This window comes from Falco punctatus (assembly GCF_963210335.1).
Source record: "Falco punctatus genome assembly, chromosome: 8".
NCBI classification, from domain to species: domain Eukaryota; kingdom Metazoa; phylum Chordata; class Aves; order Falconiformes; family Falconidae; genus Falco; species Falco punctatus.
The window spans coordinates 13,114,342-13,130,381 of NC_137588.1; the positions used below are offsets into that span (position 1 = coordinate 13,114,342).

The following is a 16,040-nucleotide window of genomic DNA, read 5'->3' on the forward strand; positions in this document are numbered from 1 at the left end:
TGCCTTGGGGCAGGAAGGAGGACAGAAACATTCAAGACAAACATTGATTATCCTGTTGTAGCCTATTAGATGAAAATGCTTTCCCACTAAGTGCTGCTAGCTAATGTTAAACTGGTATTCGTATGCTTTAATTACCTGCTTCTTGATTTTGATTTTTTTCAGTCTTTGCCTTCATACGTGCTTACGTTCATATAATAGGATTTTTTAAATTATTTGTGTGCATATCTATGAAAGACATTTGTTAACAGAAAAAGTATTATATTAAACTAATTCTGGTAACTAATGTTGATGCTTTGTTTCAAAGTGAATGTCCACACAGGGATATTTGCAATGAAATTGTCAAGACACAAAGTTTGCATGTTTAGCTAAAGCTGTGTAATAATAGTGTATGGGTCAGAAGTTTCAGTTTTCCTTGTGACCTTGTGTATTTTTGTTAATAGTTTAGATTTGAGGTATGGAGGAATCCTGCACAGCATGTGCAATATTTTGTCCTTTTTTTCCTTTTTTTTTCTTTTTTTTTTTTCCCCAGGTGCTTGGGTAAGCCGTGGGCTAGGAATGGTAAAGGAAGCAGATGGTCAATTAGTATGGACATACACTGCTCAACACTTAGGCTACTGGATAGCAGCTCCACTGCCTGGAACAAGAGGTATTGCAACTACTGGCAAAGAAATTACTGAGTAACCTAAGTAACAATGTATTACAAGGCTGTCAGCCTGATTATTTTATTTAACAACAGAAGGGAAAAAATGACGCAATAATTTCAACAGTTGGATAACTTCTGCTTGAATCCTGATAGTGTGCCTTTGCGCATATAACCACAGAACTTAAAATGCTATAGGGGACAAGTCCAGACTGTATTTGAACTTGTATGTTTATACTATAGCCATCTTTTGGAAGAAGCCTGCAAGGGAACTGTGATTATGAAAATCTAAAAATCAGTGGGACTATAGCCCTTACTGTTGACGCTCATGTATGACAGGAGGAAATACAGCAAGAAAATTAGTCCTGGGCAGAACAGTCCCTGTGGATTCTGTTTTCCGTAGACATGTTGCATGTTTTGTAAATTCATATGAAGGGTGAGTATGGATTCTTCATATGAATTCAGCATTTAAAAACAGATAACTCTTTCTGTCAGAAGCATTAAATAGGAAATTTAGACCATGTTTCTAAGTCAGCCTGGGCAACTAATACAAATGTAATTTGACTGTAATTAAGTGGATGGTAAGGCTTTAGTACTTGAGATGAACCTTTGAAGAGCCGTTCCATTGTAGCCACTATTTGCGTATTTTCTGGTTTGCTGAAATAGCAAGGTTAAAAGGGAAGGATGAACATAGTGTCATAGAACACAAAATCACAGGAAAAGTACGGTTTATTAGCTACAGCTCTGCATATCAAGTGGAATGACTTGTTTTTGAGAACTAATTCTTTTCTGATTTTGTTTGACTGTTTAGAATCCATTATTAGTGCGGTTTCCAAGGACATAACAGCCTATCATACAGTGTTCCTTACAGCCATACTGGGAGGTACTGTTGTCATTATCATTGGATTTTTTGCTGTTCTTCTTTGTTACTGCAGGTAAGCAAAACCAGAACCTCTAATAATCTCAGCATGAATGAAATTTGATTGATCAAATAGTCTTTTGAGGTTGAGACATGTTCCCTCAGCTAAACTATAATGTGTGGTTGTTTAATATTTCTTCAAAAATTACAGTTACTGCTGTACTGAACTTTATGACGTCATATTACACTACAACTTCTTAACCAAAATATAATCTTCAGTCTAGTATGCTCTGCAGTCACCTTGCATCTCTTTTGCATAGGGATAAATGTGGTCGGACACAAAAGAAGGAGAAGAATACAACTAAGCTGGAGGTCATAAAAAAAGACCAGACAACATCAACAACTCACATAAATCACATCAATGCTGTCAAAGAGTCTTTCAAGTTGAAGGAGAAGTCACAGTTATATACACCAAAGACTTCTTCATACAGCCCTCAAAGAAGGATGTCCATAGACGCAGAAGATGGAAAATCACGAGACAATTTTAAAATCTACACAGAGGATGCTCCTTATCAGTCATCCTGTCAGACTGGTCAGCCAAGAAATTCAGCCCATTCGTTGGAGCCCAGTGCTGGAGTTAGGCACTTACAGCAGCCAATGCATAGTAACACTGCTATTTCCCAGGCTCCTAGGGACATCCAAGACCAAAATAGATACCTTTCACTGAAAGAGGAGATGTATGGGCTTTCCCATATCCCAGAACATCTAATGCATATTTACAATCAACCTATTGCTATTCTTCAAACCTCTGACCTTTTCCACTCCCCAGAACAATTACATCCTGCTAAATCAGCAACTCTGCCAAGAAAAGGGCAGTTAGTATATAATCCCATGATGGAACCCATGAATCGTGATGGTTACATGCAAACATTACCGAAAATGCCAGTGCACTGTCATCCGCAGCCTTCTGTCTGCAGAGATGAAAACAGTACCTTAGATAGTGAAGAGGGCTTACCTTCTCAAACGTCAAACTGGGGCCGGTACACTAATAGCTTACTGGAATCTGTCTCCGTTCCTGGGACATTGAATGAAGCAGTTGTAATGACTCCATTTTCATCTGAACTTCAAGGTATTTCAGAACAAACATTATTGGAACTCTCTAAAGGAAAACCATCTCCGCATCCTCGAGCATGGTTTGTGTCCCTGGATGGAAAGCCAATCGCTCAAGTGAGGCATTCTTTCATAGATCTGAAGAAGGGCAGAAAAACAGAGAGCAATGATACCAGTCTGGACTCTGGTGTGGACATGAATGAGCATCATCCTAGTAGGAAACTGGAGAGAGAGAAAACTTTCATTAAAAATATGCTGCATTCTAAGATCCTTTACTTGGAAGATCTGGATCTGAGTAGCAGTGAAAGTGGGACCACTGTTTGCACTCCAGAGGACCAGGCTGTGAGGCACATTATGGATGGAGGGAATGGGCCAGTCATAGAACAGCATGACGAAGAAGGTCTAAGAAGAAAAACTATTTCGGGAAGTCATGAACCGGCTGTCTCTTCTGCTAAAAAAAGAGATAGACTGTCTATCACCAAAAGAGATAGCAAAACCAATATCTGGAAGAAAAGAGAGGAGAGGCCACTTATTCCTATAAATTAAAAGTGTTCTTCGTGGTGTTGCTCTCCCTGCTGGTTATTGACCTCTTGGCTGCTTCTGTAATTCTGCAGTGTTGGGTTTACAAGGGAAATGTTGTTTTCTAGTATCAAGAAAAGTTACGTTTTTTTTAAATACAGATTGAGTTACTAAACTTCAACTGGGCAATTTATATTCAATGTGAATTGAAAACAGGGAAATGCTGTTATTAAGATTTTCCAGTTTCTAATTTTGCTGGCAATATAGGGAAGGCCCACATTTTAATTAGACTGTCATTCTTGGACGCACCTCTGGGAATGCACGGTGAGAAATGTAGGCACATATTTTAATTTTTTTCATACATGTTAATGTGTTGATAGACTAGTTAAAGCCATTGCTCAGCCTTGTTCCTAATCAATGTGACCATCTGTACAGTGTTTTATATGTGAACTTTTCTAGGGATCTGTTACTACTTCTTTGTATAATGTAAAATGTTTCGTCAGTCCCACAACACCAGCAGATGAGCTCTGTGGGATTTATCAGCAGAGCTCTGTAGCGTTACTGCCCTCCCTGTGTGCCCATCCATGTGCAAAAGGTTGGCGTGTCATATAGCAGTGACAGAACAGAGAAGCGTACAAGCTCTGTGGCCGCTGCAGTTCGTGGTCCCTGCTGTCTTAGGATGTTGCCCATCTGCTTTGTTTTCATCTGCTTTGTTATGAACTGTGGATGCTGAAGACTGACGCCTGCTATCAAGTGTCCACATCCAGTAGAAAAAGACTGGTTCTGGTAGCAGTCAAAGCTGCTGCTACTTGTAATCGCCATGTCTTGTTTTGGCTTCGTTGTCAGTTAAAATCTTCTGCATGCTGTTGAGCCCGTAGTGCTCCACAATGTAGTCCCGAGTACCTGCATATTTGTAAATTAGAGTTTGGCCCATAATGAAAAAGTATGCAAGTTTAGGCAAATTATACCTTTCAAATAGTTTCATTTAGCAAGAAAGTTCAGCACTGTTGGTTTTTATTTTATGTTTTAAAACAAATGGAAGATCATCAGAGGTTTATGTGCCTACATTTTGCCAGCCTGAGCTGCTTTTGTCTAGGTTGTGGATCACAGAGGGGGGTTCAGCAGGCTTTAAAAGTTGGGGAGGTTTATGAGCATGAGCGAGCAGATCACAAAATTTGGTCTATAATGCAATATAACTACTACTTATGACTCCTCTTAAATTTACCAAAAGTCATGAATGCATGAAATGTAACTAAGATATGTATAGAGGAAAGAAAAGGCCATCGGATTATTCTTTATTTTTAATTTTCATCTTGTCAAAGTGATGGTTTCAACTTTGGCTAACAGAAAAGTAGATGCATCCCTAAATGTGCTTCATATAGTATATAGAATGTCTTTCCATGGCTTTGAAGCTGTTTCCCTGATGAAATAAGCTACAGCATTTTGGCTTTGGCAGTTTGATTATAAATCATCCTAAAAAAGCTTTATAAATATTTCCCTTAGAGCTTGGTTAAGGTTCTGTACCAAGACCCAAACATACACTGCCTGTATCTGATTTGTGGGGTGAGATGCACTAAGTTGTCTGCCCTGTAGTACACTCAAGAGTTGGGAAATTCCCTGTGCAGCTGGGCTTCTGTGAATATTTACTCAGGAAACATTACTGTGAAGTATGTCTGTTACACTGGGGTTGTCGGTTGTCTGCTCCACTTTCTAGAAGCATATGCAAAGTAACCAAAACGGTACTAGCAGTACGTCAGTCCAACTTCTGGTGTGCAGTTGCTTTGTGAACAAAATAGGATGTTCTTGTTGAGTTCACAAGCATGAAAGTGCAAAATAAGTTTGAGATAGGTGTGCAAATAAGTCTATAATTAAATTGGCCAAAAGAACTAGTTTAATTGTATGATTCACCGACTTCAGGGGTGAGGATGCCTTTGGTAGTCTTTTTAGGTAACTGTAATTCAGTTTTCTTATACCTAATACATTTCCACAATACTTCTTTTCTATATGCAGTTCCACTGGATTTTGTAGGTGACAAAAATCTAGTCCCAAATACTGATATTTTCATCCTTTGCTTTGTTATATACATTAGTAGGAATCAATTCCTGTATTTTGTGTAGATGCACATTTCTTCTGAAAGCTGCTTTGACTTTTGAGGTTTAATATTGCCCTGCTCTTAGAGTTGCATCAGTTTGAACGGTTCCCTTTTCAAAAAGAATATTCTGTTCTGTTGAACATAACAGAAAATCCCTGACAAGCCAATGGTTTTGAGGAGTTGATATTAAATTGATATGTCTCTATTTGTAATTTTGTTCACCTACAGTAACTTAAAATATATTGCAGATTTTAATGTATTTTTTTCATTGTATATACCAAAAAGACCTAATTCCTCAAACTTGCTTGTATTGTTAAAAAACACAGACTACTGTAAATGGCTTTATTCATATGAGTTCAAAGGAATGAAGTTTTGCGCTCCACTGTTCTTGTTGTGCATCAGAGTAGGTATCTGGTCACCGAAGAAAAAGGATTAGAAGTGTTGGAAAGATCAGTTAGAACTTTGGAACTTCAAGGCAATGGTGCCAAAAGGTGTAGTGATGTAATGCAGATTCTTTTCTGTTCTGCTAGCTGACCAAGGGCCAAGAGTGGAGTTGGGTTCTGTACCATCCTTCTAGAGGAGCCTTTGGCTGTCTGGATTAGTCACAATTTTACCCTGCACCTATGGTAGTGCAAAATGGCCCCTTTAAAGGCTGTGCATCCAGTTGAGCTTTTAGCCAGCAAAGCAGGTTGGAGTGCAACAGATCTTCATGCAAGAGTTCCTTTCTGCTGGGCTTCTTAGTACTAGGAGGAAAGATAGAACAAAGTTTTCTGAAAAATAGGCATCTCGTCATACGTAGGATTGGTATCTCTACTAGATATTAGCTTCTTCCTTTGCTTAAGGAGGTTGTGGACATTTCTTGTAGTGGAGTATTTAAGTTCTTTTCTGGAGTGTGCACGCTGCAGTTCTGGTAATACCGTTTCCGGGACTGTCTTTGGCTGTTGCTTCTGTCCATGCCAGTCAAGCAACAGCCGTCTTTGCTTGCTTTGTAGATCCCATACACCAACTTTTCTGTCTGTAACTTGCTAGCATGCATCACATAATGTCTTATGCTGCTGGTTACACTTGAAAAGGCTTTTCTAAAGCAGAATTTTATACTGAAAATAAATACATGATTTCTTTTCTGTGTCAGAATATGAGAAAATTCCATTTGATTAACAGGAAAATTATACTACTGTCAGAAAATCAAAGAACTCTGGTACCTTATAAGCCTGAAAGCAAAACTGATTTGATGATTAGGGATATTATTTACCAACATAGAGCTAGAGATAATGCATAGAAAATAATCCAGTATTGTAGGAATGTTTAGTTGTCTGCTTTGGTTTTATGCAGTAATTTGTACCAAAGAGGATGAAATGAATGGGCTTGAGTCTAAACTCTTGTCATTAGTTAAAAAGTAAAACAGGTTAACAATATTACTGATGTAATATTGTGCAAATTAAAAGTATATTACATTTGTTGTCTAGTACTGCATATTAGGAAAATCTGGAGATTAATTAGCCTGCTGAAGTGCCTTTCTCTTTCATCAGACTTATTTTATCAGTGGGACACCTAACTATCTGAAAAGCACATTATGGCATCTTTCTGTTAGCCAAATAAACTTCAATTCATAGTTAGAATTAGCTTTTATATTTTAAAAGGTGGATCAAGTGTTTTTTATGTTGGAATACTGACTCCTGCATGTTGATGATGATGGTAATTGTTGTAAACCCTGTTTTTTTGTATTTTATGTTTGAAAAGAAATTAAAAAAATATATCTTTAGCAATCTGAACAGTAGTATCTTTTAAAAATGCACATATGGGACCTGATTCAGCTTCATAAATCAAGAGTAAGTGTCTTGAAGCCACTGGATTTACAGGTATGAATCTGATGGGCATTTAAACTTCAAAAATGAAATTTCTATGTGTTTGTATATAAAACTATTATAATGATAAAAATCCTTTTTTTCAGCTGCTAACATTCCTTGCCATAGAAGCAGAAAGTGTATGGAGATAGGTATTTAATTCTTATTTTCTAGAACCAATTTTTACCTCAATTTGGAGCCTAACTTGTATTGTTTATATAACCCAAGCTTTTCCTCTTTAATTTTTTTTAATTCAGTGGAATTATAAAAACACAGTAATATGCCTACAGAGTTAAAAATAAGCATTCTTTTATAGTAGTTTGCACTAATTTGTGCCACTTTTCTAAGAGTAGGCAGCTGCCTTTGTGTTAATGAATTGATATGAAAGGTGGTTTAAATTACTTTAATCTGAGCTTCATTTTCTTTTAAAAGCAGTGTTCTGTGTGTTCTGATTACCAAAAAAAAAAAAAAAAGCTTCAGGTAGTTTTCCCCTGCCAGTCTTAAAAAAACCCAATAATGTCATTATCAGCACTCTCAGCTTGAAAATTATTTTACAAAATTAATTTTTTTCCAGTCGCTTTAAGACCTAGTGAACATGCCTATATTCCCCCTCCCCAAAATGTACTGGTACTTTATTCCCCAGGTAACTGATTCAGTTCCTTTGAAGCACTTGTTGCACTTCAGCCCATGTTAGAACAGTAGTTACAACCTCTTACTGTGTAGAAAGTCTCTTTTCAGTGCTTGTTAGAGCATGGAATTCATAAGAAGCCTGGCTCTGAGATGCTGAAAGGTAGGTGAACCGATGGCACTGACTGTGCTCACCGCCTTGCACGTTGGAGCCTTATATTTCACAAACAGTTCATTACCTTGGCAATCATTTTCAAAAACACTCTAGTATGGATATTGTTCATGTAAAACATTCTTGATATTCTGCATCCTGGTTTTAAGTATTTCTACCTTTTTTTTTTTTCTACTTTTTTCGGAGGTGTTGTTTCATCTCTGTATTTACTACAGTATCAGTGTATCTGTTGCTGAAATTATAACTAAGATTTGTAAAATGTTATAGCTTATGCAATATAATAAAGATTTTAAAAAGTCATCAGTGCCTTTTATTCTAATGTCTTTGAAGTCATACTTTTTTAGGAACATACCCTTCTCATGTAAACTTTTTTTGCTAAATGTCACTAAAATTGTGTATTGCTTCCATCACCATAATTCTGATGACAAAAGAAAGTTGTTATCCTTAAGTTTACCAGTCCTAATTGTCACATTCTCTGTTCCATTTCTGCTGAAGAAAGACTTCTGCAGCCACATTAAATCAGATTCCTGCTTCTTGGTTAGTGCAGCTAAGATTATTCCATGTGTAAATTGATTTTTTTGCAATTGGTAAGAAGAACCCAGAGAAGAATATTTTCTCAGGTTTTGTTCTTATGTCTAATCTCTCTATTTTCCATTCTTTCATTTAGAGACTTTTTGTGGCTCCAAGAACAAATAAAATATTGTTTCTGTATGTCTGCACAGTGCATGAGATAGAGGCATCAATTCCAGCTATAAATAAGCTCAAAGTACTTAATTACGGGTGGAAGAAGACAATATTGTGAGATAGAAGATCTTAAGCTAAACTGCAGGGTGTAATGTCCTATTCTTAGTTGTGTCTGACAGTAGTATTTCTCAAGCATTTTTTTTTTCTAAGCTTCACAAAAGCCACATTTCAGTGTTTCCACCATTGCTCAGAAAGCCTGCAAGACTGCAGGCAAGCACATTGCAAAGGTTTTCCTACCATGGGGGGCACTTGCATGAGTTGTGTGATCACTCCTTTAATGCTCTGAGAAACTACAGTCTTCTAATAAACTATTGGTTTTCTTCTTACTTTCACAGCTTTTAACTTTTTTTTGTATTTTCAGCCATCCTGAGAAGTAATTGGGTTTTTTTAACCATTGCAAATCCATTAGATACTTCAAAATAGATGGAGTGAAATTACTACAGGGAGCTGAAGAAATCACAGGAATTTTATTTCCAATTCAACAAAAGAGAACAGTATTTTCTGTCATACTTCACTTACATCTGAGTCATTGGCTAATCTGTAAATACAGATATTTATGTCAAAATTGACTGAAGTTTAACTTGTTCTGTGTCATCATAGAAAATGCAAAATCCAAACTATACAGATTACTTATTTAAATAAGAGTTAAAGTACATGTGACTAGGTGATACTGGTTTTTTTGTTCTAAATAAGTTGTAAAATGTGCTATCAAATTTTGATTTCTATTTTAAAAAGAATTGAAAAAATCAAGTTGTAAATCTGACTAAGCTACAAGAATTTCCCGTTTTTCTTAGATTCTTAGACTAAAACTTAAAAATGGCAGGTTCTTATATATGTCTCTTTGTTCTGGTTAATCAACAGCTGGCAACTGGGTTGAAATAAAAGCATTTCTCATTCAGTCAGGCTTTACATTTGTTGCAGGTATTGAGGTTTAAATCTTCATTCCAGATTATTGGTAATGTCAACCTTAAAACCAAAATTACTAAAATTTAAATTTTATTACATTACCATTTAGGGAATAATTGTTAGACTCGAGGAATTCTTTGGTTTTTCCATCTGTACATGATTGAAAATGGCCAAGTGTGTGGTTCCTGTATACTCCTTGGAGGCTTAGCTTCTCTTTTGAGCATTAACTACCAGGAAACCATATCAGATCTTACAGAATGTACCTGATGCTATAAATAGGTGGGTTTCCATCTTACTTTTACTATTGCACATTTGAAAATGGGATATCTGACTCCATTGTTTTCAGCGGTAATGTTGAAATGAGTCTGGATTTATTATACCTCTGAATAAGAACCATTACCTAACTGGTCTTTCAAGGATATAAAAGCTTTCTACATTCTACATTTGAGTAATTTACTTGACTGAAGGTTTAAAACTTGCAAATAAGAAATAGTGATAATTTTACATGTATGTGGCTATTTTCTGAAATTACATCTACACCAGCCAAATCAGTTGCTCCATTTATTTGAGATTTAATATATGAGCATTTCTCGCAGCACTGAGTTAATTTTTACAGTACTTGCAGTTCATGACACTTTATTAGTCACTTACTGTTTCTTGGTCTCTAAGAAAACTGGATGTGGAGTATTAAAGTAAGAATGTTATCTAAAACAAGACAACCATGAACTGGTATGCAGTGTAATTCCTTCCAATAATAAATGTATTTTTCTTGTTTTAATGTTCAGATTATTATGTTTAGGTGGTGGTCTTGTTATGATCCTCCATTGATGGCTGACGTTTCCCACATACTTACTGTCCATTTTTGAGGAATGGCTTCCTGTGAACAAATTGATTTCAAAATTCAACTTCCTCAGATATCTTAGAGTTGTGGAATTATTACAGCTATCTCTTTTGAAAATAGCTACTTTGTATTGCCACAGTCAAACTGGTGCTGGCTTCTCAAAGCATTATGAATGTCATCCTTTTTAATGGTACTGGACTTTGCAAGAAAGGCTGTTTCAAAAGAGCTTAGAGTGTAATCCTTAATATGCCTGGAAAAATCACTTTGATTTCTACTGCTGTTCTTATCAGATTCTCCTAAATGGAGGTTGCTAAAAAAATCTTAAATCCTTCTGGGACTTTGGCACATCTTTGCTAGACAGTTTTCTGGAGCTACTCTGAGAATTTTCAGATGCATTTTCAGATGATATTTCCCTGAGAAATAATCCATTTCCAGATAGGCAGATCCACTGGTTCCACTTGCTTTTCAGGTTTGCTAAGATTTGCATGAGAACCTGTTGGGTAGTTTCAATGTTTGGCTGGCATATCCTTCCAAGTCAGAGGATTGTATATGACATATTCATCAATAGGATGTGTTTCTTTGCTGCAGTAGCCAACAGTTTGTTTCTCTGCGTATCATCTCTTCCATTTTTGTGCAATAAAGCTGTCAGTTAGGTTCTGATAATTTCATTTGTTGTGTCAAATATATATAAGTGAAAAAATAACATTCTTAAAAATACTATTAGCCACGAAATAGTTTCACTATGAAAATCTAAAATATTTTTTCAGTAACTTTACTATGTGTTTCTAAACTACATGGAGAGAATTATTTAGTTTTCTAGGTATATTTAATTTTAACTATGTTAAGATTATTTGTTGCTTTATTAGCAGTATTAATTACTGTATGTGCTTTAAAATCTTTTTTTTGCCCTTTCTACAGACACTGTTAAAGAAACTGTTAAAAGAATATTTTATGTTTGTCATAATAGGTAGCATGGAAAAAAGTAAGTATCTTCCTTCTCCTGAAGATACAATGTCTCTTTCTCAGCATTATTTCCTGAGTTAAAGCTTTAAATGTTCTTTCTTGGGCTAATAATTCTGAACGCTGTTGAAGAGCTCCCCATTTCTTATTTCTTTTCTGTAATGTGCAAAAGTAATTGAGACAAATTGAACTTGGAGATGATAAACACTCTTTTAAATGATGAAAAGAGAGGCTGAGAACAACTCAACAAATCTGTTTCCTAACGTTTTGATGTAGCAAATACAATTAAACATCTTAAGCAAAATCTCTAAAATTTGGAGAATGGCAAAAGCCAGTGAAATGTTCATGTCATAGGTGATACTCAACACACACAGTACACCTAAAAGGAAAACCAAACCCACATCAACAGAATAAGGAGCTAGGGTAACAAGCAGTTAACATGTTATGATAAAGTAGTAGTTAAATTTATTTGAAAAAGGACAATCCCAAATACCTACTACAGAACTGTTTGGAGATGTGTTGCGCTAAAAGCAAGTTTAAAAATAAAAAAAACCCTTTGCTTTGTTTTCCATGGGTTTTTATTTGTTTACAAGGCACATAATTGTCTAGTCTGTAGGTGAAATCAGTTACTTACAATAAAGGCAGAGAAATAGGCAACAAGCTGTAAGATATACTCAAAGGCGTATCACTGTCAAAATACTTGCTTAAAAATACTTGTAGCACGTAAAATTGGAAACACTCTACAGTTACTACGAGGGATTCCAAGGTGCCTATCAAGTCTTGTTTATTGCAGTCACATGTTACTTAGAGTTTCTAAATTCTTCTGCAATGATCCTCAGAGGTGCAAATTTTTCTTCTCAAAGTGGGTGTTTCACTACAGTCATTCTCCAGTTGGTCTTGGTGGTCAGGCCAAGTTTTCATACATGTTATGTGAACGTTGTTACCATGGCTGTATCTACCAAAACAGAATACCAATTTCTTTAATCTCCAGAAGCATATAAGAAAAATCACATAGCAATGCTAAGTAGTCTTCCCTTTTCTTTTCTTCATTCCCCTCCACCCACACTTCAACTTGTAGGACTGCTGAATTTTTCCGGATTGGAAAAGGCCTATAGCACTTGTTAGGTATTTTTCCTTGCATATTGAAGTTAGCTATATTAGCAGATCTTGTAACATTTATTTTATCATTAAAAATGTAGCAAGACAAAGAACAAATTGTGTACTTAATCTGCAGGAAGTGATGAGAAGCATTTTCTTTAATAACTTCTCCCAACAAGTGGGGCAAACATCCTCTTCATCAGTTTCTTTCTGATCAATGCATCTATCATTCTCCTGGTATAGTGTTTGTGAGAAGAATTTCCTCGAGGTTGTGTTCATTCTTGATGCAATCGCTGAAGCCTGTCCTCCCATTTCTTTCCAGAAGACCCAACTTAAAAAACAGAAAAATTAAAAGCATTTTGGCAGAACTCCACACTTACCTCACTTGTAATAATTTGCCATTTATGAAATGCAGTAAGTACTCTCTAACAAATATTTGCAGTACATTTCAGCCCCAAAAATAATGAACTCTTTTTAATAACTTGCACAGAAACTGTTAACAATATTAGTTATGCAAGTTCTTACCTAAAATAGTGTCCAAGGGAAAATTAAATCAAAAATGTTTCTAAACTGTGAAGTTTTCAATAATTTTTCAGTTAGTTAAATTTGGTTTATTAAATGTATTGATCAAAGCAGCATTTAATCCTAAGAGGCCTTTGTAAATAGGTTTGTCAGAGTAAAAAAGTTTTTGCTTCTAAGTACTGGAAATGAACAACTATGGAGGATTTTCTAGAAATACTGTTTCTTGGAAAGATAAACAGCATAGTGTTTTTCTCTCTAGTCACCTCTGTTAAAAACAAACATTAAAAATGCTTTTCAAACCCCAAATAATTACGCCCTAGACCATCATTTGAAACATGGAATAAAGAAGTAAAAATTTCTGTAATATAATTCACGACGCTTGTGAATTGAATGTGTTTTGCTTCTCATTCAAGATTCAGGAGGCTAATCTCGTAAATGCTAGTGCTTTAGTAAAACACTGAAGGGCCTTCCTTGAAGCTTCCTATTTTCACAAGGAGAAGATGATGCAAGGTAGGAAATTTCTCTGCTATAACAGTCAGCCTTGGCAAATAAGTCTGTTCTCTGAAACTCGGACGGGGAACAGTTATGGTACCACACATCACTATATTCTGTAGCCAGAAACTAGTTACAAATTCTAGTGATGAGTGAAGATGAAAGCCAGCTTGCTGGTTTCTGCTGAAGTTATTTTGCCTATACAGAACTTCAGAAAGTAAAATGTTCTGAAATCTAGTTCAGATAGAAAAATACAAGCTAGGTTCTGACTACGTGCAACTGACTATGTTTGGGTTTGTATGTAACTTTTTTAATAAGTGACTTCTTGAGTGGTGGTTATTCTTTAGGGTTTGTTTGGGTTTGTATGTAACTTTTTTAATAAGTGACTTCTTGAGTGGTGGTTATTCTTTAGGGTTTGTTTGTGTTTAGCTCATTTGTTACTACTTGGGAAAAGACCTCTAGACTAATTATTTTGTGGGATGTTTATTCTCTGTGTTGTTTGAGTTCCTAAGGTTCTAGGAAATGAAATCTAACAAGCCAGTTGAGAATCTGGATCATAGTAGCCTGACTCATGCCAGAAAGCTAACCTGGCTATAAAGATTATGCCCACTGGTCTAGTAAACTTTGTGGTTTTGGTGACAGAAAGCCACAAATGTCAAATAAGTAAAGGATTCCGTTTTGCACAGCTTGCTTACTTCAGATACCCATAGCTTTGAGGGGGAGTCTCCATGACATTGGCAGCATTCATGAAATACTGAAGTTTACATGATGTGAAAGTAAAAACATCACCCTAAACTAGGGAAGTCATTGCAGCTGTATTAGTTTATGCTGAAGGACTTGCTTACACAAAACTGATAAAAGATAAATTGTAGTTCTATAGCTAGTTTCTTAAATGAAGCAGTGAATTTGTAAGTGGCTACCCACTACCTTAAGAGCACTAGATTAATTTCAATACAAGATGCTTTTATAAACCAATAGCTTTTACTGTATATATTTTAAATTGTTGCTTTTCCTGCATATTATTTTTTTCTTGAAACTGCAGTTGTCATCAGTGATAAAACACAAGGTCTTCTGTATCGGAAAAAATGAAACAAATTGGAAAATGACTGGGAGTACTAAACTTTTTTTCAAGTGGAAGAAGGGGAGGAGGAACAAGATAGTGATCTGTAAAGAAATTTTATGAAAACTTGGGAGGACGTGCTTTGTGCATTTGAGGTGCCTAAGCTCTATGTGCAAGCCATAACAGAGAGGCTTGTACTTGCATTTATGATCTCTTGGTCATCAATGCTTTTTCAGTAGTGCCCTATATTTGTAATCAAAATACCTGATACGTAAAAATATCAATTTAAAGGTAGTTGTTTCACTTGACAATTTAAATGGAGCAGCCTTATAACAGTTTTACCCGTTCTGACATTGCGTGATGAGAGAACTGAGTAATCTTACTGTAGTAAAATTGGTTTAATACATTTAAAGCAATTCAATGAAATTAATTTAAATCAAGGGCATAGTCCCACTCCACGATTACCTTGGGCTCACTTCCTTCCACTCTCTTAGACTGCAAAAAAAATTGCCCAACTTTATGTTGATGAAGTGGGGTTTGGTTCAGCCTGCCCCAGTGCAGGGCCAGTTCTGCGGGCGAGGGGGAACGGGGCGAAGACTGGGCCAGCCGGAGCGTCGGCGGGACCCGTGGGGGCGGGTGCCGCGCGGCCTGCGCGGGCTGTTGGCGGGAGCCGCGTCGCTGTCTTCGCCAGTCTGACACGGATCTGGCCTGGCTGGTTTTAACACCGGCTTTATCTTTGCCCCGACAGAAACATACCTCCCGCCCCTCTCCGCCTCTTCCGTGCTGAACCCGAGCAGCTCCGTGCAGGTGGGTGGTGGCGCCGCTGTGTAAGCGTGTGCCGCCGCGCGGCTCAGCGCCCCGGCGCGCTCCCGCCGCGGGGGCCAACGGCCGCACCCGCCTCGCCGGCCGGTCCCCGTGGCAGCGCTTGGCCACCGTTACCAGGGGCTCCTCAGCGCCCGCCCGGCGGGCTGCCGGCATCCGCGGGCCGCCGCTCCCCTGAGCGGCGCCGCTGCCTGAGGCGGTCCCTGCGGCGGTCGTCGTGCCCAGCCCGGGCACCTGCGGGCCTCGCCCTTGCTCCCCCGGCTGCCGGCGGCCTGTGGCAGCCGTGGTCTCTTAAAGCCGCGACCGCCCTCGGTGTGTGGCGCGAGCTTGTGCTTTCCGTTATCGGCGGGATCTTTTCAGAAAGTGAAGAGCCGCCGCCTCACCCGGTGTTGCTCTCTTTCCTCGGCACCCGTCGGTTCTTTTTAGTGCGCTTGTAATACCCGTGGTTTAACGTGTGCGTTCCGTAAAGCAGAACAGGGCGGGAAGCACGTACCAGGAGGGCGGGCCGGCCTCCATTTTGTGTCGCGGTCGCTAGGGGGGACTGTTGCACTCCCTATAGACTAAACATGCGTTTGTTTCACCTTTACGTTAAATGTTGTCCCGATTCTTCAAACAATTAATCGTTACTAGTCCTTTGATAATATCAGAGTAATTTGTATAGTTTTTACTGGCATATAAGCAGATATAACGTGGTGATGGGGGCTCGAACTCCCATTTACCTTTTTCAAAGGC

The 16,040-nt window shown here is 37.7% G+C and overlaps 1 protein-coding gene and 1 long non-coding RNA gene across 3 annotated transcripts in view; one reads left to right on the forward strand and one right to left on the reverse strand.

Moving 5' to 3' along the window:
- FAM171B (family with sequence similarity 171 member B) overlaps positions 1 to 6,988 on the forward strand; it is a 36,063-nt gene extending 29,075 nt beyond the window's left edge. For both annotated transcript variants that reach the window (XM_080398397.1, XM_080398398.1), the window contains 3 exons: positions 530 to 646; positions 1,452 to 1,575; positions 1,820 to 6,988. In XM_080398397.1, the coding sequence (XP_080254523.1) occupies positions 530 to 646; positions 1,452 to 1,575; positions 1,820 to 3,155 (1,577 nt within the window). In that variant the 3' untranslated portion in view covers positions 3,156 to 6,988. The remainder of the gene's footprint in view (positions 1 to 529; positions 647 to 1,451; positions 1,576 to 1,819) is intronic.
- Positions 6,989 to 7,935: 947 nt separating this feature from the next.
- On the reverse strand, positions 7,936 to 12,748 carry LOC308068208. The gene is made up of 2 exons (XR_013929902.1): positions 12,538 to 12,748; positions 7,936 to 12,269 (listed from the first exon to the last, which is right to left on the reverse strand). It is a non-coding gene; the product is annotated as an uncharacterized lncRNA (long non-coding RNA).
- Positions 12,749 to 16,040: the final 3,292 nt, after the last annotated feature.